This window comes from Lasioglossum baleicum, chromosome 9, assembly GCF_051020765.1.
Source record: "Lasioglossum baleicum chromosome 9, iyLasBale1, whole genome shotgun sequence".
Taxonomy (NCBI): Eukaryota; Metazoa; Arthropoda; class Insecta; order Hymenoptera; family Halictidae; genus Lasioglossum; species Lasioglossum baleicum.
The window spans coordinates 2,407,013-2,428,433 of NC_134937.1; the positions used below are offsets into that span (position 1 = coordinate 2,407,013).

Sequence of the window (21,421 nt, forward strand, 5' to 3'; positions counted from 1 at the left end):
TAAAAACGCAACGTATTTTGGCAATTCAAATTAAAATACGCATGAAAATAAAGGGGAAGTGTGTTTTCAACAGTGTTCTCGAATACGTAAAATTTTTAACCGATAACATCGTGTACATTTGAAAAGTTAATATTTACAAATGTATTTTAAAGTAATTAATAACGGAGATAATTTCAGAACAAGTGTTATTAAAAATGAAGGTAATTAGTGATAGCAAAGTGATGGACATATATTATTAAAATGTAATAATAAACATGAAGTTTAGTAGTTTCAACATATACATATTTATGTTCTTTATTTTTACATTCATTTTCCAGATCTTTATTTGTTGGTAGTATACAAAGTAATTTTAGTCAGTTATAATTTACAAATAAAGTTTGCTTTAATAATAATGATAGTGGTAGTAATAGAATAATAATAACAATAATAATAATGATAATATTAAACGAAATTTGCACATATTATTAAGTGTTTAGTTTTTGGGATGTTTCTGCACTCGATGACCTCGAATGGACACCAAAATAATTTAATCGACGCCAACGCAAATCCTCAGGATCTGGTGTTGGTGGAGCAGTGACACATTCTAAGCTTAATTGAAGAGCTCTTCGTAAATCATCGTCTTCATCTGTTTCACCAGTTATGTTTGCTGTATGAGTTACTTTATTATCATTATGTAGGTCTAATCTTAATTTAACAGATTCGTCGATATCGTCTTCCTTATTATTTTCTAGACTTAACTGCAGCGCCCTTTGCAACTCTGCATTTTCATCGTCATTTTCTTCTCTGCCTTCAACTTTTATAGGAATTATCCTTTCTCGTGGCTTGTTCTCTGTTGTTTCTTCCTTAGATGTCGACGGTTTGTTATATATACTTGAATCTGTAGTACTAGTCATTCTTAACGAACTAGAAGTACTTGGTACTTTTACTTCTCCTAGTGCAAGTGCAGCTTTTAATAGTTCATCCTCTTCTCTAACACCCAAACGATAACCTTTTGACTCTGTTTTCGAAGGTGCTTTTATTTTTGGTGCAATTATTACTGGATTTTTCATAAGAACATCATCTGCAGCACATTGAGGAAGTGTACCAATAACGATAAAGATAGAATAACCTATTAAAAAGTACATTATAATTGAACGTAATTTTATTATTACAAGATATAATATATATATATATATATATATATATATATATATATATTCAATATAATTGTGCTTACCATCTTGTATTAACTGAGTTAAATACATTGCAAGATAAGTATCTGATATGAGTTGTGGTCCACTCAACATAGAATTCAGATTAAACCATTGTTTTCCAATTTTTCTTATGGTAAACCAATGGCCTTTATAGTTACAAATGTATGCCTTCATCAATCTGAAAAAGCATGTCTTATTATTACATACTCATGGAAAATATAAATTAATATATGAAAAATGATAATGAAAATGAAAAGTAAAAGTCTCTACATATATGAATTTCTCATATTACTTCATTTTTGTTAAAAAATACATGAAAAATGAAGGTATGAAGAAATGAATAATAACCTACGAAGGATCTTTCCGTGCCATTAACGCTGCCGATTCAGTACTATTATATGGGACTAGCTCTAACTCCAAAACTTTCAATGCTCTGCTAATAACTTGAACTGAAAAGTATCCGCTATCATCCATATTCCCCGATGGTTGCTAAACAAAACAATTAATATAATTTTTTATATATAATATTATTATATAAAATTTGTTTTGCTAATATTTTATGGAAATTTTAACAAACAATTAATATTTAGTTGAGATAATACACGTAATCCATTTCTCGTACGAACACTGCTTGTTTAATTAAACACAGATCGTCTGCTTTTAAACAAATGTATGTATGTTGTTATCATTGTTATATTGTATACTTTGAAGCCAAATTGAGTGTTTCTGTTTCTATAGATTTATGCGAATTCATTATGAATCAAATGAGTCAGGTATACATATAACTATTTCTAAAAACTATGATGCAATAGAAATATATACCTCTAAGAAGAGTCTATAATCTTCACTGTCAACACCTGACTCTGCCATTCTCATTCGTTCCTCTTTATCCAATTCGTGACCAAAACTGGCAAGATCCACTGCATTAAAATATGGTCCTTGCAAAAGTGCATTTAAACAATGTTGTGCGCACAAATAACCTTCTTGCTGTAAAACATTTTCCTTATTAATACGGTATAGATACGAAAAAGACCGTCAATCTTTTTACTGCGCATATCATTATTTACCTTTTCATGGAATATTGTTTCCATTGTATCGGTATTTGTTGAATGTAGTACGTGAAATATACAGACATTAAATAAGGGATAATTAAGTTGTTATGCGTCGAACAAGCTTAAAACATTGCTATGACTAAACGTCACCCACAAAAATATTTTTTGGTTATAACCAGAAATACATAAAGTATAGTGAAGCGTCTCGGTAGGTTTTACCGTGTACATCTACGGTACTACCATCTTACAACAGATTTTATAATTACAAAATAAATTATAAATTATATATACATTATCACATAAGTGTGTGTGTGTGTGTGTATATATATATATATATATGTATATATATATATATACAATATACACATATTTTTTGTAAAATCTTTAAATCATAAAAACATTTTAACATTTGTCCGTATGCAAAAAAATACACTCAAAATGTAAACGATTAATCGCATGTTTCCATTAAAATAGTTTTCATTAGACATATAGATGCGTTGCGTTACATAATTTTATCATCTTTACCAGGTTCTATCGCATCTCTATAAAATTCGTTACATGTAATATAAAAACATTTTTCCTTCGCGGTGGAATATTGAAATAAATCAAATATAATTTCATCGAACAGGAAACTTTAAGCTAAGTACAAAATACTCGACAAAATTATGTGCATCGGAGAGCACAAATGTATATATAGTCTCTAATCGGGTGAGAAGAATTGGAAACTATAAAATTATTATCCGAATTTGAGCTTTGTCTACTACCACGGCATAGAAAAGGATATACCGAGTATTGAGTACCGAGTGCGTGCGAACGAAGGGTATCCGTAGAAAAATTGGAAATCGCGAGTGTGCCGGAAAGGAAGGCGCTTGTATCTGCAAGTGTATCGCCGGTATAAGGGCGATCTCGAGAGAAGGTTGTGGTGTGATAGACATTAGAGGACAGCGTCGACGACCTGTAGAAGACGACACCTGCTTTGCTCGAAAACGGAGGCCGAAGAGACACGGTGACGGCGGGGGCGGCCATACTCAAACAACCGCCGAGCGAAGTGCGCGGCACAGAGCAGAAATGAGACGATAATAAAACCATATTACATCGTTCGTAGACGACTCGGAGACAAGGTGTAACGGATGTAAGTGCCTCAATTCGAACGTGAAAGAACAAATTTATAGAGGGAAGTGAAAACGGAAGTGTGAGAAGTGCGAAAAAAAAGTATAGCGGCCCGACGAATCGAGGCGCAGAGGACGGTATGAGTGCGAAGACGGACGTGAACAGGCGGGTCCTAGCGATTCAAGCCAAGAAAAAGAGGCACAAGCCGAGCAAACGGAAAGGGAAAGGAAATTCTCAGGGTGAATCAGAAACACCAGGAGCACAATGCTCAAAGGCGCCAGCAACTCCACAAGAAAAACCGATTTCAGATTTCTACCTCGGAAAGAGGTACCAGATTATCTTTTATTAACGTATTATTTCATTTTTCGTTGTCTTTTCTTATTGACAGTTTCTAATTTCAATGAATTCTACTTGTTTGTCAATCTATTATTTCATTATTTCTTCACTTTTCTTGCTGACAGTTTATAATTTAAGTAAATTTCGGTTTAATAAACATAGCTGGACAGCTGAGGGAAAGGGAAATTCTCAGGGTGAATCAGAGACATCAGGAGCTCAATGCTCCAAGGCATCAGGCATTCAAGAACAATTCAGAGTGAATTCAGATTTCTACCTCTGCAAGAGGTACTTGGTTATCTTTTATTAATGAGTTATTTCATTTTTTGTTGATTTCCTTGCTAACAACTTGTGATTTAAGTGAACTTTTATTGAACAAACATAGCTGTGATGTTGTTTATTAATATTTATTTGCCGTTTACACATTGATCGAATATTGTCAGTGAACTATTTAGGGTATCACACGAAACATGCAAACATGTCCTCGATATCAATTAAAAGATGACACGTTCGATATTAATTCTTCTTTAAAAGAAAAAACAGGAGCTGAAGTTCTAGAAGCAAGAAGTATAAACAAAGTACATTACGTTAAGGGTGTTGAAGTAGTCTTGCCGCTAAAAATGAAGTTGTTCGTTCTTCTTATAATTTCAAAAAATATGAGTTTGGTTAATAATTCTGATCTCTAATTCTCAAAGATATCTGAGAAAAAGAAATTATATTGAAATTTTATATAGGTTCTCCAGTTTTTATGTCATCTATCAGTAATGTATTTTACAGTTTGTTTATGTCTAAAGATTTGTATAATTTAAAACCTTATACTTGTTCGTGTCATTATTGATTTATATTATTCATTAAAGAGCATAGTTTTGTTTTGCATTTTCTGATTCGCATTTCTTTCTTTTCTGTTTTTCTAATAAAATTTATAGACTGGACCCACGCCATAGCTCCAGTAATGAAACAATAGAGGATGACGATGAGCTTTACAGTAGCGACGACGAAGAACAAGAGGATAGCAGTGATTACTGTAAAGGAGGATATCATCCAGTTAAAATAGGGGATTTATTCTTAAATCGTTATCATGTAACTCGTAAGCTTGGTTGGGGCCATTTTTCAACGGTTTGGCTTTGCTGGGATTTACAAGTACGTATATTCACATTGAAATAACATATTTTTTTATGGTTACTAAGTGTACATAAGGGGAATGTCTTGAAATATGTTCTGCAGGATAAACGATTTGTGGCACTTAAAGTGGTGAAATCTGCATCGCATTTTACTGAAACTGCATTGGATGAAATAAAATTATTGAAAGACGTGCGTGATATAGATCCCAGTGATCCTAAACGCAATAAAACCGTCCAGTTGCTCAATGATTTCAAGATCAGTGGCATTAATGGTCTGCATGTTTGCATGGTATTTGAAGTGCTTGGACATAATCTCCTAAAACTGATTATTAAATCCAACTATAGAGGAATTCCAAGGAATAATGTTAAACGTATCATCAGACAGGTCCTTGAAGGACTTGACTATCTCCATAATAAATGTAAGACAGACTTTAGAGAAATTTATTCAATATTTATCATTTTTAACTTTCGTACACTGAAACGTTATGAAAAACATTGTAAATTGAAACTTACTTTCACGTAATGCAAATTTGAAGCGTTTCAAATTTTTTTTAGAAAATTTCTTTCTAACGTCAAAATAATATTAAAACGAACTGATATTTCAAAAGATCTGTTTCTTTTTTTTTCAGGTAAAATTATTCATACAGATATTAAACCCGAAAATGTTCTTATTTGCGTTGATGAAGCTTACATACGAAAGTTGGCTTGCGAAGCTACTGAACTACATTCTTTAGGAATGAGATTACCAGTATCATTAATTTCAACTGCACCGAAAGAATTTCAAGAACCTACTCCGAATTCTAAAATGTCGAAAAATAAAAAGAAGAAACTTAAAAAGAAAGCTAAACGTCAGAATGAATTATTGAAAAAACAAATGGAACAAATCGAAGAGATCGAGGAACAAAATAAGATGGCAAACAACACAAGAGAAAATGGAGAATTAGAAACAAATAGTCCGGATCAAGATATAAATACAGAAAGTATAGAAGATAATACCGAAAGCAAAGGTTCGCCTGACATATCAGAACCGTCAGCGCCTTCATTACACCTTAACGGTGTGGATAGTCTAGGTGGGGGAGAGAAAGTAGAAAATCAGTTACCTCAACAACCTGAAAAGATGGATAATGCGAATTTATGTGATGTAGAAAAAAGTTGTGGAGAAGGAATGTTACCACCAGATCATGAAGATACAGACGAGTGTAGCGAAGGTAAAATGTTTAGGAAATAGTTGTTAACTGCTTTTAATTAATTGCATTTCAATTATATTCTCTTACAGGACGTAATTTACAACCACCAGACAGTAAACAATTAAAACGAGCATCTGTGGCGCCCTTAGATCCTGCCATAGTGGAATGTGATGTTGAAGTGAAAATAGCAGATCTCGGAAATGCATGTTGGGTCTACAAAAAATTCACAGACGACATCCAAACTCGTCAATACAGATCATTAGAAGTGTTATTAGGATCTGGTTATGATACTTCCGCGGATATATGGTCTACCGCTTGTATGGCATTTGAATTAGCGACTGGTGACTATCTTTTCGAACCGCATAGTGGTAAAGATTATTGCAGGTAAAAAAACAACATTGTTATTTCTTTACTACTTGAATCATTACAAATCTGTTGTAATTTCCTCCCAACTTAAAACAATGTATTATCATAGAGACGAAGATCACTTAGCTCATATTATCGAATTACTTGGAGAAATACCAAAACGTATTGCTCTGTCTGGCAAAAACTCAAAAATGTACTTCAATAAGAAGGGCGAGTTGAAGCATATTACTGGATTGAAACCTTGGGGATTGTACGAGGTGCTTACAGAAAAATATGATTGGTTACCGAGAGAAGCGCGCGAGTTTGAAGAGTTCCTAACTCCGATGCTTGAGTTTGACCCGAGTATGCGAGCTACAGCAGCAGAGTGCCTGAAGCATCCGTGGCTGCAAATCAAAAAGTGATCAAGTTTTTTATCGTTTGACCTTTAAAATTCTTCAACTTCTACCATCCTGATATAATCATAAGTCGAGAGTGTGACAAGAAGCAATGACCTGTAAGTGTCAGATTCTTTCATAATTATATACAGTGTTTTATTTCTATATAACGAGTGCATTGTTATTGAAAACGTACACGATAAAATTATTTAATATATAATATACATGAACGAATTGTAATATATATACATATATATACAAACATATATATATTGTTATAGTATGCAAAATTATTAGGAACATATCTTATAAAATTGTTATCATTCGGAAATATTTTTGTTTACTTTTTTTTTATAATTGCTGCTAATTTGATACAATTTATTATTTGAGTCTAAGACAATAGTATGGGTAATTTAAAATAACGAGAGGGACAAGAGAAAAAATTGGAATCATAGATGAAGTAAGAGCTTGTTACATTTTGCCAAATTACGTATGTAGTTAAAGTACGCTTCTGGTTGTAACACTCTCGACAGTGGCTGCCTGTTTGTATATTTATAAATTTGTTAATCACGTTTTTCATTTAGTAATGATAAATTAAAATTTCGTAATATTTTATTATTTTACACGATCATCGTTTGATTATCCTTCGTACTTGTCACTTAATTTATCATGTATCCCAAGAGTCATGGGACCTACTCATAATGTACTTGCAAGAGCAGACGCAATGTTACTGCTATGTCGAAATTAAATTTTAGTAACACATTAATCTGTGTATATTACATTGATCGATTGGGATCCGTTGACGGCAGTTTCTTTCATTGTGATCTCTCCTTGTGCTTAATTATCGTTCAAGAAGATTTAATAGTACTATTAATATGTTAATAATAATTAAAAGAGAAAGAAATACTCATTGCACATGCGTCGCAGCGTGTGTCTAAGGAACTGAACCTTTGTACAAATTTAATGTGTGCAGGCATATGTATATCGTTTTAAGAGTTGGTCGCCAGATTCTTGGTAAAACGGCTGATACAAAATATTCATTACAATTCGGAATGAGACAGTGCATACTTCATTTCTACCAATTCGAGTCATCGTAATTTAGTCTAATGAAATACAATTATAAATACATCATGAAATTTCAAGCATTGTAAACACAAAAACTTGCGTTTCAAAGGAAACAGAATATTTGTAATAAAATTATTATAATAATCGTATGTCTGCGGTAACACAATATATATATACACTGTCTAATTTCGAAGAATGATCGAGGTACTGATTGTGGCACACATTTTCGTTCAAGTTATTATAAGTTTCATTCTACGGATAAGGCATAACGTATAAATAATGTAAAATTAGGAGAAAGGAGGCGAGTTTCTAGATCATGAATGATAATGATGAACATAAAAGTAATATCGTCATACGAGAATACAAGGAAATATGTGATGTTAAATTCCGTGCGTCTTTTCCTTCGAGCTGTTGACTGATCATTGAGCTCTCTGCCGATAACTTGTCTTCTATTTTATAACGAAAGCGAAACAGTACGCTCACTGGATATTCGACGTTGCAAATGTGTTTTGTATCGTTGAATTCTGATTTTATGCTTCCAAACGAATGTTCTGTTTCGCTTTGCCTGCCAGTTTAAGATTGTTTTCGATGAAGGAAAAAGGTATTACTAACTGATAAAACATTTCATATGAAACCAAGATGGAAATGCATACACGAAGAATAAATAGTAAATTTCTTCCGGGTAAAAGAGGATAATCATTTCAGAAATTTAGATTCAGCATAATTTCTGTTGAAGGGTTCCAAAATCAATGTATATTTAACACAATTGTTGAAACAGAGTAACAAGTAAGATAACAGTAAAATTTCACTCTGTTCTTGTATATATCTTCATAAATAGTGCTGTCTACGAACAGGTCCCCTTAACTTAGTTGCGTTTTCTTTTCTACACATTGTGCTAACAGAGGGGAAAATTTTTCAGAGTTTGCAACGGACAGCACTATCCTAAGCGGAAAGTGCCTCTTCTACCCATGTGCTATGATGCATGAAATTGTAATCTGAGAAATATGCAAGAAATGGTATTCTAGTAACTTAAATGGTTCTCTCTCTCTGTCTCTCTCTCTTTGTTTCGAATTATGTACTCTTCTAACTTTTTCCTTATGATGATGCGACCCCACCGTAATTACAATTTTCGGACTGATGATGGCAATCGTGTTGAATTTGTACAGTACATAAAGGAAGTTATACATATAGTAGATATATATATATATATATATATATATATATATATATACCGGTATCATTTTATGAAACGCGGCCAGTGAAATCTTTAGAGGAGCGGATGACAGTACTAGAGCACAGAATGATCGCAGAAATTGCAAAAGAAAGGAAAGGAAACAAGAACGCCTTCGAACATGTCTCGAGCTTTTCGCCTGACCGTCCTTATTGCTAAATCCATTGACGATCATTGCACGATTATACGTCAACAATAATTTTACACTTTTGACGTGAATGTATAATAGAATGTTAATTGTTATCGACGAACGAAGAGACATCGTGTTAATACTGGCGAATTGTGATTGCCGATTATTGCAACAACGCGATTCTGGTTGTACGACACAAACGATCGATCGATCTCTTTCACCGGTATATTAACGGATTTCGAGGAGGCGCGATTTCATCGCGTAGCCGAACATTAACGATCAGTGGCGCACCCAGGGGGGAGCCAGGGGGCCAAGTCCCCCACCAAGAAAAAAATAGCCCTGGGTACCGTTGATAGATATTTTGGCTAAAAAAAAGGTCATCATGCAAAATCTAGGGCTGGGTTCAACTCGGCCCCCCCCCCCCCCAAGATTACATCCTGGGTGCGCCACTGTTAACGATTATACATACCGACGACATATAATATATATATATATATACATATATATATATATATATGTGTGTGTGTGTGTATGTGTATGCATATATGTATATACAGGGTGTCATCGATTTGGTGGTACAACTCTAAAAGATTGCGAAGCTGTATGAAAAAAAGTCGAAAAACAAACAGTAACATTTTTTCATTGAAGCTTCCCTTTCGAATAAATTGATGTTGAAAATTTGTCTGTTGCACTTACAGTATGTAGAAACGCCAAACAGTGAGTATACCAACAGATCAACATTTAAATTTGATTTTGTTTAATAGAAAGAAAGTTATCAAAAATAAATAATGAACTATAAATACTTTTATATATATGTACGGGGTGTATGCTAGCAGGTGGGAGAAAATTTAAGGTGGTTTCATTTATTATTGTGGAGAATTAAATACCTTAAAATTTCTATCACATATTATTAGACATTCTGTGTATGTACATACATACATATATACATATCTATATATGATATATATATATATATAAATTAAATCGAACGACAATTTATGTAGGTGTGATTCACTGCTTGGCGCTAGGATAGTTAGGATGAAATTAACAGTAAAAATGTGTATAGCTTGATGTATGAGAGACTCCTTACTTCTGCTTATCTCCACCTACCCTCTATCATCTCTGGCGTACGAGCAAATTCATATACAGTAAAATTCGAAAGGTTCGACGAGCGACGATGTTTCTGATGGCGCGTAGAATAAGGACATCAGATGCAGAATAATTCGATTTCAAGAGAGAGGATGGTTTATTATAGAGACCTAAAATTCGAAAACCCGTTAAGAGATTATAAGTTTTTAATTTATGTGACTGCTTTTGTACGCTGTATAAGCGTTATAATTTCGACGAAATCTGTAAATTGTACGAAACTACTAATCGATGCTCGAAGGCGTATAAGGTGTGCGTCGTTTTCAAATTAGGTTGATCCAAATCATTAAAAAGTCTGTTGCTTTTTGTTTTCTCTCTAACTGAATCTCACTGTCATGGAAGTAACAATAATTAACAAAAGATATTGTCTCCTGAATTAGATGTAATGACTGTTAAGATACTCGTGACAGTGGCAATACTCAAGAGAGCACGCGTGTAAAAGTGACAGACGAATTTTACTAATTGCGGGATATATGACGATTTTCTTTTGGTAATATTAACGAAATTTCAAGAGAATAGTAGGACGGTGTATAAGCCAGTTCATAGAAGGAATCTTCTGAACATTTGCTAAAAGTTAATAAAAAAAAAAAACAAAAGGGGCAGGAAACAATTTCAAAACGAACACCAAATTAACGTAAGTTCTGGCGTGTGTAACACGCGTCCATGAGGTAATGTACATATTGAAAAGTATATTGGGGGGTTTTACACATTTTTAGACCGGAGCGTCTGCATTAAAAATCGGCAATTCAGACGAATGTCGAGAAAGAAATTTGGCTCCAATAGATTATATACACCGCGTAACGATGAAGAGTCTATAATCCTTTGGAGCTATATCCTGTAATAAATCAATGAGATCGGAGTATAGTATTCTAATCTTATTGATTGGTACATAGTCATATTGGTCGTAGCGTTATAGCGATCATTTAACTTTGCATGCTTAGCCGATTGCTCGATGTTGTACATATACACACACCATGTACTGTACTGAGCATTAATAACAATAATATAAACTATCGACGAGAGCGCGTGTAGGCGCTCCTAATACGTGATGATCATTTTTAGAACTTTATTGGACGGTAATCCAATGCGCAAACGACCATTCGCGCAGAGGATAATATGTAACTTAAATTGACTGGAGCATCGATGAACGGGAGGCAAGTGTGTTCTAATGTGCTTATAGACAATACTTCCATAGTAGTAAAAAGGGTAAATAACGTTCTTCGATATATTAGCGTTTGACTATAAAAAGTAGAATTTAAATTGCAATTGTCAGTAAAAAGAAAACATATGCTTTTACTTAAAAGTTACAGATACAAAGGATATAAGTGCCCCTCCGACTCTTGTAAAGAGAAAGTCTTTCTTTCTTCTTCGGTGAGCTCGAATTTCGGTTTTGTAAGTTTCGAATTAGAGAACTTACAAGACATTGTAATTTATAAAAAAAGCGTGCCTCGTGCTCCAGTCACTCGATGTACGATCAAACGAGGCATAAGAGATCGTAGGACATAATAAAAGTAGCGATAACGAGTCGAACAAATAAACGGATTTGATGTTTTAGACGCTGCCTCTCCGTTATGTGCTCTGCCGCAGAAAAATAAGATAACAGACCCATTTACCCACCTCCCGAGATCGGTATATATCAAAAATAAATTCACACTAAAATAATATAACGTGTATTCTCTTTTTCCCTTTTCGCGTTTATCGTTGTTTTTAGATTCGGCAAAGAAAAGAAAATCTTTTTGTTCTGGAATCAATCATTTATTATACAAACTATATATATATATTATTCTTATTGTCTATGTATATGTATATATCACTGATATTACTGTACATCAAATAAAAATGTGTCGAATATTTTTAAAGGAGCATGAACAGAAGTATTCCATTTTGTGTACTTATCATTTAAACAACAACATAAAAATGACAAGGACTCAAATTATCTTCATTTATCTTTTGTAATGTTTTGTAATAAATTATTTTTAACGAAAAAGGAACAAAATTGTTTTCGATGTATCAAGAAAAACAATACTGAATGAAAAAACACTTCGTGTTGTAAAGTACTAATGCCGTGCATCAACTGTATTGTACGTACAATATATATATACAGGGTGTTCAAAACCACCCGTCCAGGGGTGTTAACTTCTCAGATATAAGCATATTCGGTAAAAATGTTTGCAATAAAAGTTGCAGGGATTAATGGAGGACATATGTCCATGACCTTGTATTTGACCTTCGGATCCATTTTCAAGGTTATTTGGAGGTCAGTACGTATTTTTTATGGCCTCTAGCAGTCATTTTAATCTAGGACATAAATATACATATCTGAACGTGAAATTTCGAGCTCTTTCAGAATTCGTAGTCAAAAGTAGGGGTTCCCATTTTAAAAATACGTACTGACCTCCAAATAACCTTGAAAATGGATCCGAAGGTCAAATACAAGGTCACGGACGTATGTCCTCCATTAATCTCTGCAACTTTCATTGCAAACATTTTTACCAAATATGCGCTTATCTGAGAAGTTAACACCCCTGGACGGGTGGTTTGGACACCCTGTATATTCAGTATGCCGGGTGGTTCACGACAAACAGGCCACCTAAATAGCTCCGTTAGGATTAAAGATAGAAGAAAATGTTAGAGAGGAAAGTTGTACTGTTGAAGGGGGCGAATATGGTGATATAAAAAAATGTTCCGATTGTAGTCGTTTTCAAGGTCTTTTGAAGGTCATCGATGATTTTTACATAGCACCATATATTTTTAACTTCACAGTGTTGTAGCCTTATATATGGTCTAAGGTTGTAGCGGATGTCAAGACGAGTCCAATGATGTGGTACACTATGACCTTCAAATGACTTTGGACTCATTAATAGATATAGTTTGACTACTCTGTTTGATCAACAGAAATTTAATTTCTTCAGCCGTTAGATCTCTTAACGGAAGGTGATCACTAAGCGTACACAAACAAGATTATCAACAAACTACTGGTATGTATGCCGAGTCAGTTATGGTCATCGAATTATTGCGAGTGTATCAGTTTATCGATAACCGTTTAACGATGCGTTACTCAAACGAGCATAAGACCGATCTTATTTCCATTTATCACGAAAGTCGTCAATGTCTTCGAGAAGTTGTTCGTCTTCACAAAGACCGATTTCCTGATCGCAGATGTCCATCTCGTTCTACCTATTCAAATTTAGTTAAAAAGTTCTGTGAATCAGGCAGTGTAGGACGGAATATGCGTTACGAGACCTAATGGCTGAAGAAATTAAATTTCCGTTGATCAAACAGAGTAGTCAAACTATATCTATTAATGAGTCCAAGGTCATTTGAAGGTCATAGTGTACCACATCATTGAACTCGTCTTGACATCAGCTACAACACTGTGAAGTTAAAAATATATGGTGTTATGTAAAAATCATCTGACCTTCAAAAGACCTTAAAAACGACTACAATCGGAACATTTTTTTATATCACCATATTTGCCCCCTTAACAGCATAACTTTTCTCTCTAACATTTTCTTCTATCTCTAATCCTAACAGAGCTATTTAGGTGGCTTGTTTGTCGTGAACCACCCGGTATAATAAGATATTTGCGTGTCCTATGTAGGGAATAGTAAAACAGTACGATCAAATTTACAAGAATACAATCTAATTCCGCAGTTATGAAATAAAAATTTGTTTAAAAACAAAAGTTTTGTACGAGAGTTATTCAAATATGAAACTATATCAATCATAAATTTATTCAATATACCAAAATTGTTAAAAGTGATCTCAGCAAATATCCTATTGTACACTTTTGTGTGTAATATTCGTACTTAAAAATAAATTGAATTTTATAATACACAGAAATCTAGAATCATTTTTACCAATTTAAAGATCAAATATTACTTCTATGAAACTATCAAACTTATTACTCATTGTAACGCTTTTAGTGCCATACGAGTTCTACATTTTATACAAATATTTATTTCGCATGATATGCAGTGTAACTAGCATATATAAAAATTAATAAATATGTATAAGTAATATATATTATACCTTATTTTTGTGCAGAAGTTAGAATTTCTCTTTGAGAATATCACATGTTTCTCCACTTCCGTGAGTTACATAACTAGTTCTAATAAATTAAGAAGGAACTTAAATTTATAATAGCATGTAGGGACTTGTTTATCATTCATGAATGCCAGATTAATAATGTTGTGCTAACTTCTATATGTAATATAGCCGTTTTATGCAACACTTACGTAACGATATAATTATACATTGTCTACGGATTCAATTATTAATCAGACCAATCTTCATCCCCTCTGTAAATTAATTACAAATTCATTAATTATTCAAAATTTTAATGTACTCCAAATACAGCCCCTCACCAATTATAAGCCCTGAGAGCAAAGCAAATATTTTAAACGCCAAAGAAGTTTGGCCGAAAAAGTTTTACGATCATACAACTACTTTAAGCAATTTGCCGAAGTCAACAGATTCTTTTCAGATAGTTTAATGTTTCTTCAAAGTGATGTCTTATTATATACTGTATCGAATACTGATTCAGTTGAATACAAATTAGGAAAGTTGAACAAACCCTGCTTGCGATTATAGAAAATACTCTTTTTAAATTAAAGTGGACATAAATTACATTACGAATACACGCTTATGTACATTCACAGATAAGCACAGCAGTGGTAGCACATTTAGCATACCGCACAGTTATATATTATATACTTAATATAGACCCATGGCTTGGACGTCCTTTGCTTTGTTTTCCATGAATTTGAGTTCTACTTTCACCAGATAAATTTATATTTAATTGTGCCGTTGATGCAGTAGTTACATCCTCATCTGATTCCATAGGACTTATTCGGATAGCTTGATACCACTGATTTGTTAGATCTGTCATCTGTGATTTACAATCTTTCAGTTCTTGTTGGGTAAACCTTCTCGTAAAGAAAGGAATAAAGAACTTTAAATCCCATCTTGCAAAACCACGAATTCGTGATTGAAGGAATGATACTTCAATCTCTTCTTCTGTGAGCTCTGATAGATGTTCAGAATCTATAGTTTGGCCCTGTAACAAAAACGTATTACATATTATCCATCTAAATGCACATATATTTACGAATCCACAAACTTACCCATTCTCTAGTTTTACTCAAAGATACTTCTTTATCCTTCCTCTTTCTTCTACTGCTATTCTTTTGCTTTTTCTCAGCTCTCAAGAATTTTAACAATGGCATAGTTGAACCACCAAATATTAATGTCGTGAATAACACGATAATTAATGTAGTTGTGATAATCACATGTCGGGTTTCATCACTGAAATCTAAGTGAAGCGACAAAGCATAAGAAATTGCACCTCGTAAGCCGCTAAACCACATTATAAACATCATTTTCCTAGTGATTTGATGTTCCCGAAAACGATTAACAAGAAGGGCTAAAGGAAAGATGTTTGCAGCTCTACCGATAAGACAGAGGATTATGGACCATACAACTAATGCAGGTTCAACCTAAGATCGGAATAAAATCATTGTGTTAATACACGATATATAATAAATAATAAAAGTTATATTAAGTAGAAAATATTTTACTCGATGTCTAAAGCTGAACAAAGCTAGACCCAAGTAGGCGAACACGCAAGTTTCAGCAATGAATGCCAAAGTTCTCATAGTCTGTTGCATTGTAATTTGAGTAACAGTTGATAAGTTAAAGTGAGTATAATGCGACATCACAATCCCATTAAATAAAATTGCCATAATACCTGAAACAAAAATGAACGATGATACTTATGTCTTTACAATGGGGTAATATTAGTTTAGAATACTGGGGAAATCTTACCAGATAATTGGATGCCTTCTGCCAATACATACGGTGCATAAGTAAACACCAACATAAGTCCAAACTCGAGAGAAGGATTTTTTCTAAGATCCACATGTTTAAGTAACAACGCGCTTATAAGAGCAAACACAACTCCAATGCCCGCAGAAGCAAAGAACATGAGACAAAATCTATTCAAGCCAAGTATGATGGCTTCGCTAGTAGTCGACGCATTATTAGATTCTAATACGGAAGTGGTTAATACAATAGAAATTGCGTCGTTTAAGATAGATTCTCCAAAAACTAACATATTCAATACTGGATCTACATCTAAGGCATGAAATATAGCTACGGTAGCAACAGGATCTACTGCGGATATTAAAGATCCAAATGCAAAACTTTCAACAAAACTAAGTTTATACGCTACTTGAGCTAATCCTAATAAATATATTCCAGCACCGATAACGAATGCTGATATCGCTGTCCCAAAAATAGCAAACACTAAGATACTGCCGATATTTTGAAAAAAATTTCCTTTATGCAAATTATATCCCGATTCAAATATAATAGGTGGTAGAAGTACTAGGAAGAAAGCAGTCGGAGAGAACGCTTCTTCCTTTCTCCAATTAGCTATATTCTGATTTGACATAAGATTTATGATCATACCAATGGCTCCTCCTAAGAAAACGATTACTACAGATTCGGGTAGATATTGAAAATTTGTTTGCAGCATCAGGTGTATAAGTAGAATGCCCAAGGCTAATACACAAAGAACGAAAAATATGGACATAGAACTGTTGTGTTCTTCTTCTGCAGACCCCTTATCGGGCAATACCGGTTCTGCTGGAGTAATAGTTGTTGTACTCGCATTCGTCGCATTATTAATATCCGGATTTTGCGACGAAAGAGTAAAATCTGGTACGGTACTTCCATTTTTGTCGGCGATATTATTTGTTGTAACGGTGTTAACTTTCTCGGTGGTTTCATTATTAATGTCATGATCCAATCTGGCTGTGCTTGTAGATATATTTTGGAATTTAGTATCTGTCACATTTGGTTCAGTGATGCTTTTATTCAAACTGTTATTAGCGAATTTTTCTGATGTATGTGGTTCTACCGATGTACTGGTATTCGTGTGTGTCCGCGTAATAATTGGCAACGTAATATTCGTACTGCCCAACGTGACATTTTCATGTTTAAGGTTAGAAGATTCTTCAGCATTTAACGTTGTGATACACGCATCAAATATCAAAATTATTGTACAAACGGTCAAACTTTTACGTAGAATTTTATTTTCTATATATAAATTCATTTTTTAAAATATTTTTACATTATCCACGAGACTTAGACGCACATTGCTCCTGAACGTACTAAATACCACGTACTGCGATTTGACTGGATTTGACAGAGCACAGCTGATCGTATTATCGTATCGTAATATCGTATATGTATTTCGATATCTCGCTTCTCACTTACGTCAGCAATGCGACACGTGTTCGGCTAAAAAAATACGCTAAATCATCTATATTGTGGAAATCTATAAAATTCGGTTAGGTTTTGAAATTTACAGTAATATACTGCAAGGAATAAAAATTAAATTATTATACAATATATATTTATGGAAGTGTAAAACTATATATATATAGTTATGTTATTTATACATATATTGTACTCGAAACTATTTTTTCATGAGAATAAAATTACATTACATTAAGATTATTTGATTTATTATGTTCAACTATTATTTGATTCTATAGAGGGTTCACTATCATAACTGGTTGGTAAGCCAGCTCGACCAATTTCCGCTGAATGCACTGCATCTTTTCCCAATTTTTGTTCAAGTCCTTTCCAGGATCTATTTTGTAAAAATTCTGCTCCTGCTTTCCCAATTGCAACAACACCTAATTCACATCAAAATAACATTATTTGAGAAATATTTACCGGTGTTGTTTTTACAACATTTAAATACCTGAATCTTTAATTGCCAATGCATTCATCATATCTGAACACGGAACATTTTCATTGTAATTTCTAAGTTCACCGGTAATTAAAGAAGTGTCTGCACTCGTTGATATTTTAAGATCAAGATAATTAATTCCACCCGGTAGTATTTGCCGAAAATCCATACAATACTCGGTACCCAATTCTCTTGAGCTATTAAAAGCTAATTCTACCTCGTAAGGTGTAAGTATTGGTTTCAAAAACTCTCTAGAATCGAATACTTCGTTTTCAGGACATGTTATCATGACAAAAGCATCAATCTGTAAATATGCATATTTAAATAAATATCAGTGTTGTTCTGAATTAAAATTCACATAACATAATCGACGTACCTCTGGAAAGTTTGCAAGTTTCATTGGATTAATTTTACCTACACTTAGAATATAACATTTTTTATTTTTCTGTTTAAGAATATTTTTAACTAATGTTAATATCTCCAAATAATCTTTAATCCCTAATGTAGCTACAATTATCCCAACGACTTTAGCATCTTTTAATTTTTCAACTAAAAACCTTCTTCTTTTCAACCATGGAGTATTTAAAGCTTGGGACTCGATAACATTGTCATTTTCAAAATAGAACCATTTCTTAGCAGGAATTGTCACTGCTAATGTTGTAAACGTTTTTTCACCGGTTCCAAGGTAAAATGCCTCGTACTCCTTTATATCGCAATCCTTTTCCAAATTAAAACTTCTACCTAAGACTACTATAGACGAATTATCTTTAATATCTGTAAATTCTACATTGGAAGTACAGTTTAACAAAGAGAAAACTAAATTTTCGTAGAGAGGACTTAATGTTCCTTGTATGCTTTCTGTAATTGAAATACATTCACAATATAAAAAGAACAATTTAAATAAATTCAATCATGCTAATGCTTTTACAATATTATGAAACTTACCAATTTTATGCGCGTAAGAAACATCATAAAAGAACAAAATTTTTTTAGATTTATCTTCAAAATTAGATTTGAATTTGTTAATGATGTTCGTCGCATCAATTTCTTTTTTTGGTAAAACATGAAATACTGGTAATCTAGCCGTCGGATTTAAACAAGCATGACCAAAATGTATAATACCATCTGCATTGATATGCTGAGCTGTTATTTCATCAACGCAACAACTACCACAAGTTGTATCGCCCAAAATGTATACTTTCTTATTGATACAATTCTCCAAATTTAGTGCAATTTTTACAGAATCAGGTAAAAAGCTATCAGGAAATTGTAAACACACCTAAAAATATTTCATATTCATTGAATCAACTTCGTATAGATATGCAGTAGTAAATGAAAATATTATGGTAATAGACACATTTTAACCTTCATAATAAGTTTTTTTTTTTAATATTATTTAGGAAGTAGAATAGATGTGGAAATAAAATGTTCCATTACAATTCGATCTTACAATTCTAAATGATAAAATATTCATCTCATAGATAAATCATTCGAACCTTATTTAAATTACACGCATCAATCCATTTACCGCATTTTTCCACTTCGTAAGGGTCATCTTCAGTATCATCATTTATTTCATGTTGGGTAATTTTTACAGTTTCTGGAATCATTTTGCTTCATGCACTAAATTTTACACATAACAAAAATTATTTACAAACAGGTACATTTATACGTGTGACGAATACGCCAGTATATATACTATACACACATGCAATTACAAGAGGTCACTAGAAATCACGCAGCATGTCGCAGTCGCAGAGATGCCGAGATATCTACATATTCACATAAACACTATTTATATATGACACACACATGCTGTTCTCGTTTTATTACAGTATCCCAAAAAATAATTGAAATTCTGAAACATTATCAACTTTGGTAATTTTTTGCATGAATATTTGTTTTTTCTTTTTAAATTTCTCAATAATTGTCCTTGGAATATGCACTTTTTATTTACAATTTTTTTTTCACCGCATTCATTTACAATATGCAACACTTTTATTTCAACTTACCTTTAAAATATTCTTTTTCTTATTATAATATTGAAAATTTGAATTGTGTGTATATATATATATATATATATATATATATACACCACACTTAATTGTTTTTAATCTACATGCACCAATTTTTCATATCATTAATAATGGTATTTCAATCCTATCATGTAAATTTCTTATCATGTATATAATTACATATTTTTGAAGCAATTTAATAGTCAATGTCATATAGTGTACCTACACAAGGAAAATATTATTAATTTAAAACATTACTAATTTCGTGCTACAAATACCATATCATTAGTATTGTGGTTCGATTTCAGTTAATTTTGTATTCTTTGGTATAAATTGATATGTAGGTACACATAAAAAACATGCAATTTCATATAAGGCAGACATATAAAGCACGTTATTCAAGCATTTTGATAAAAAAAGTCTTACTATACTAATATTCAGAGTACAATATAGTTAATGAAAATTATACAGTTTGAAAGGATAATGCAACTAATATAATATACTTTGTTATATTAAAAATGCACACAGTTATGTCAGAAATATGATAAATCATTTTGGACTATATATGTAATACTCAATTATTTTGTGTGTTTTATATGTATAGTATTAAAATAATGCATAGCTGATGGGGTAAAAAAGTTCACTGAACATTGTATCATAAGGCACCTAATATCTTGCATGTATACATACAATGGAATGTTACTAATTCCATAATATCGTGATAGGAGAGGAATATGTTCATTATAAGATATTCATGAATCATGATATCTATAATCATGTAATTGGTAATAATAATTACATTTCATCGTATTAATCACTTCACTCTCGTTAGGCATTGCTACACTGTTACGGAGAATTATCTCACAGTACTGAAAATCAAATTTCATGCTGCAAATTAAAATCTTAACACAGGCAAGGATAAAAATATTTTCGTACACGAACTCGTGAAATATCGGCAATTTATTAGGATCAAAAGAACTTTAGCATATCCAAATTTTAAAATCTTTGAAGAATTCATTAAGTCACGATTGCCGTCGAGAGTGTAATTGAATATTATGTACAAATGATTATTTCTTATTGTAATACATTACATAGTTTTGCTTGATTCTCTGTATATACGTCAGTCTTGGATTGCTTTTGCCAAAAACATTTCATTGCCTCTGTGTATAGAGAGCTATCATGAATTTATGTGGGAAAAGGATGCAAAAATACAGTTACATAACTAAATTCTTCTTGCAAAAGCACTGTCGGTGATGAACAATTATTTTTGTAATTAGTGAGATACCTAGAAAACGATTAACCCAGACCATCATTCTGTATGTTTAATTTACTGATT

General features: G+C 32.7%; 4 protein-coding genes across 9 annotated transcripts; 1 reads left to right on the forward strand and 3 right to left on the reverse strand.

Moving 5' to 3' along the window:
* Nucleotides 1–919: 919 nt before the first annotated feature.
* Nucleotides 920–2,453, reverse strand: LOC143211801 (ataxin-3). 2 transcript variants are annotated; one of them, XR_013009537.1, is made up of 4 exons: nt 2,261–2,453; nt 2,016–2,180; nt 1,217–1,371; nt 920–1,060 (listed from the first exon to the last, which is right to left on the reverse strand). XR_013009537.1 is itself a non-coding variant. In XM_076429793.1 (4 exons), exons 1-3 carry the CDS (start codon nt 2,282–2,284, stop codon nt 1,542–1,544), a joined length of 330 nt encoding a protein of 109 aa, XP_076285908.1. In that variant the 5' UTR covers nt 2,285–2,440; the 3' UTR covers nt 1,232–1,371. The 2 variants fall into 2 exon arrangements, 1 of the variants encoding a protein (XP_076285908.1); XM_076429793.1 differs by lacking the exon at nt 920–1,060 and adding an exon at nt 1,542–1,682 and having other exon boundaries at nt 1,232–1,371; nt 2,261–2,440.
* Nucleotides 2,454–2,763: 310 nt separating this feature from the next.
* Nucleotides 2,764–12,351, forward strand: Srpk (SR splicing factor protein kinase). 3 transcript variants are annotated; one of them, XR_013009532.1, is made up of 8 exons: nt 2,771–3,682; nt 3,854–3,976; nt 4,615–4,828; nt 4,913–5,228; nt 5,439–6,017; nt 6,086–6,380; nt 6,472–11,514; nt 11,613–12,351. XR_013009532.1 is itself a non-coding variant. In XM_076429752.1 (7 exons), the coding sequence occupies exons 1-7, from the start codon at nt 3,495–3,497 to the stop codon at nt 6,761–6,763; spliced, it is 1,986 nt and encodes a 661-aa protein (XP_076285867.1). In that variant the 5' UTR covers nt 2,764–3,494; the 3' UTR covers nt 6,764–12,351. The 3 variants fall into 3 exon arrangements, 2 of the variants coding, with proteins under 2 accessions (XP_076285867.1, XP_076285866.1); XM_076429752.1 differs by having other exon boundaries at nt 2,764–3,682; nt 6,107–6,380; nt 6,472–12,351; XM_076429751.1 differs by having other exon boundaries at nt 6,472–12,351.
* Nhe1 (Na[+]/H[+] hydrogen exchanger 1) lies at nt 11,627–17,612 on the reverse strand. The gene is made up of 4 exons (XM_076429750.1): nt 16,135–17,612; nt 15,888–16,057; nt 15,435–15,806; nt 11,627–15,367 (listed from the first exon to the last, which is right to left on the reverse strand). Exons 1-4 carry the CDS (start codon nt 17,423–17,425, stop codon nt 15,017–15,019), a joined length of 2,184 nt encoding a protein of 727 aa, XP_076285865.1. The 5' UTR covers nt 17,426–17,612; the 3' UTR covers nt 11,627–15,016.
* A 99-nt stretch (nt 17,613–17,711) lies between these two features.
* Dph2 (Diphthamide biosynthesis 2) lies at nt 17,712–21,408 on the reverse strand. 3 transcript variants are annotated; one of them, XM_076429772.1, is made up of 6 exons: nt 19,779–21,408; nt 19,567–19,693; nt 19,016–19,349; nt 18,447–18,928; nt 18,083–18,374; nt 17,712–18,014 (listed from the first exon to the last, which is right to left on the reverse strand). In XM_076429772.1, the coding sequence occupies exons 2-6, from the start codon at nt 19,678–19,680 to the stop codon at nt 17,848–17,850; spliced, it is 1,389 nt and encodes a 462-aa protein (XP_076285887.1). In that variant the 5' UTR covers nt 19,681–19,693; nt 19,779–21,408; the 3' UTR covers nt 17,712–17,847. The 3 variants fall into 3 exon arrangements, with proteins under 3 accessions (XP_076285887.1, XP_076285888.1, XP_076285886.1); XM_076429773.1 differs by having other exon boundaries at nt 19,599–21,408; XM_076429771.1 differs by having other exon boundaries at nt 19,567–21,408.
* Between the last annotated feature and the right edge of the window lie 13 nt (nt 21,409–21,421).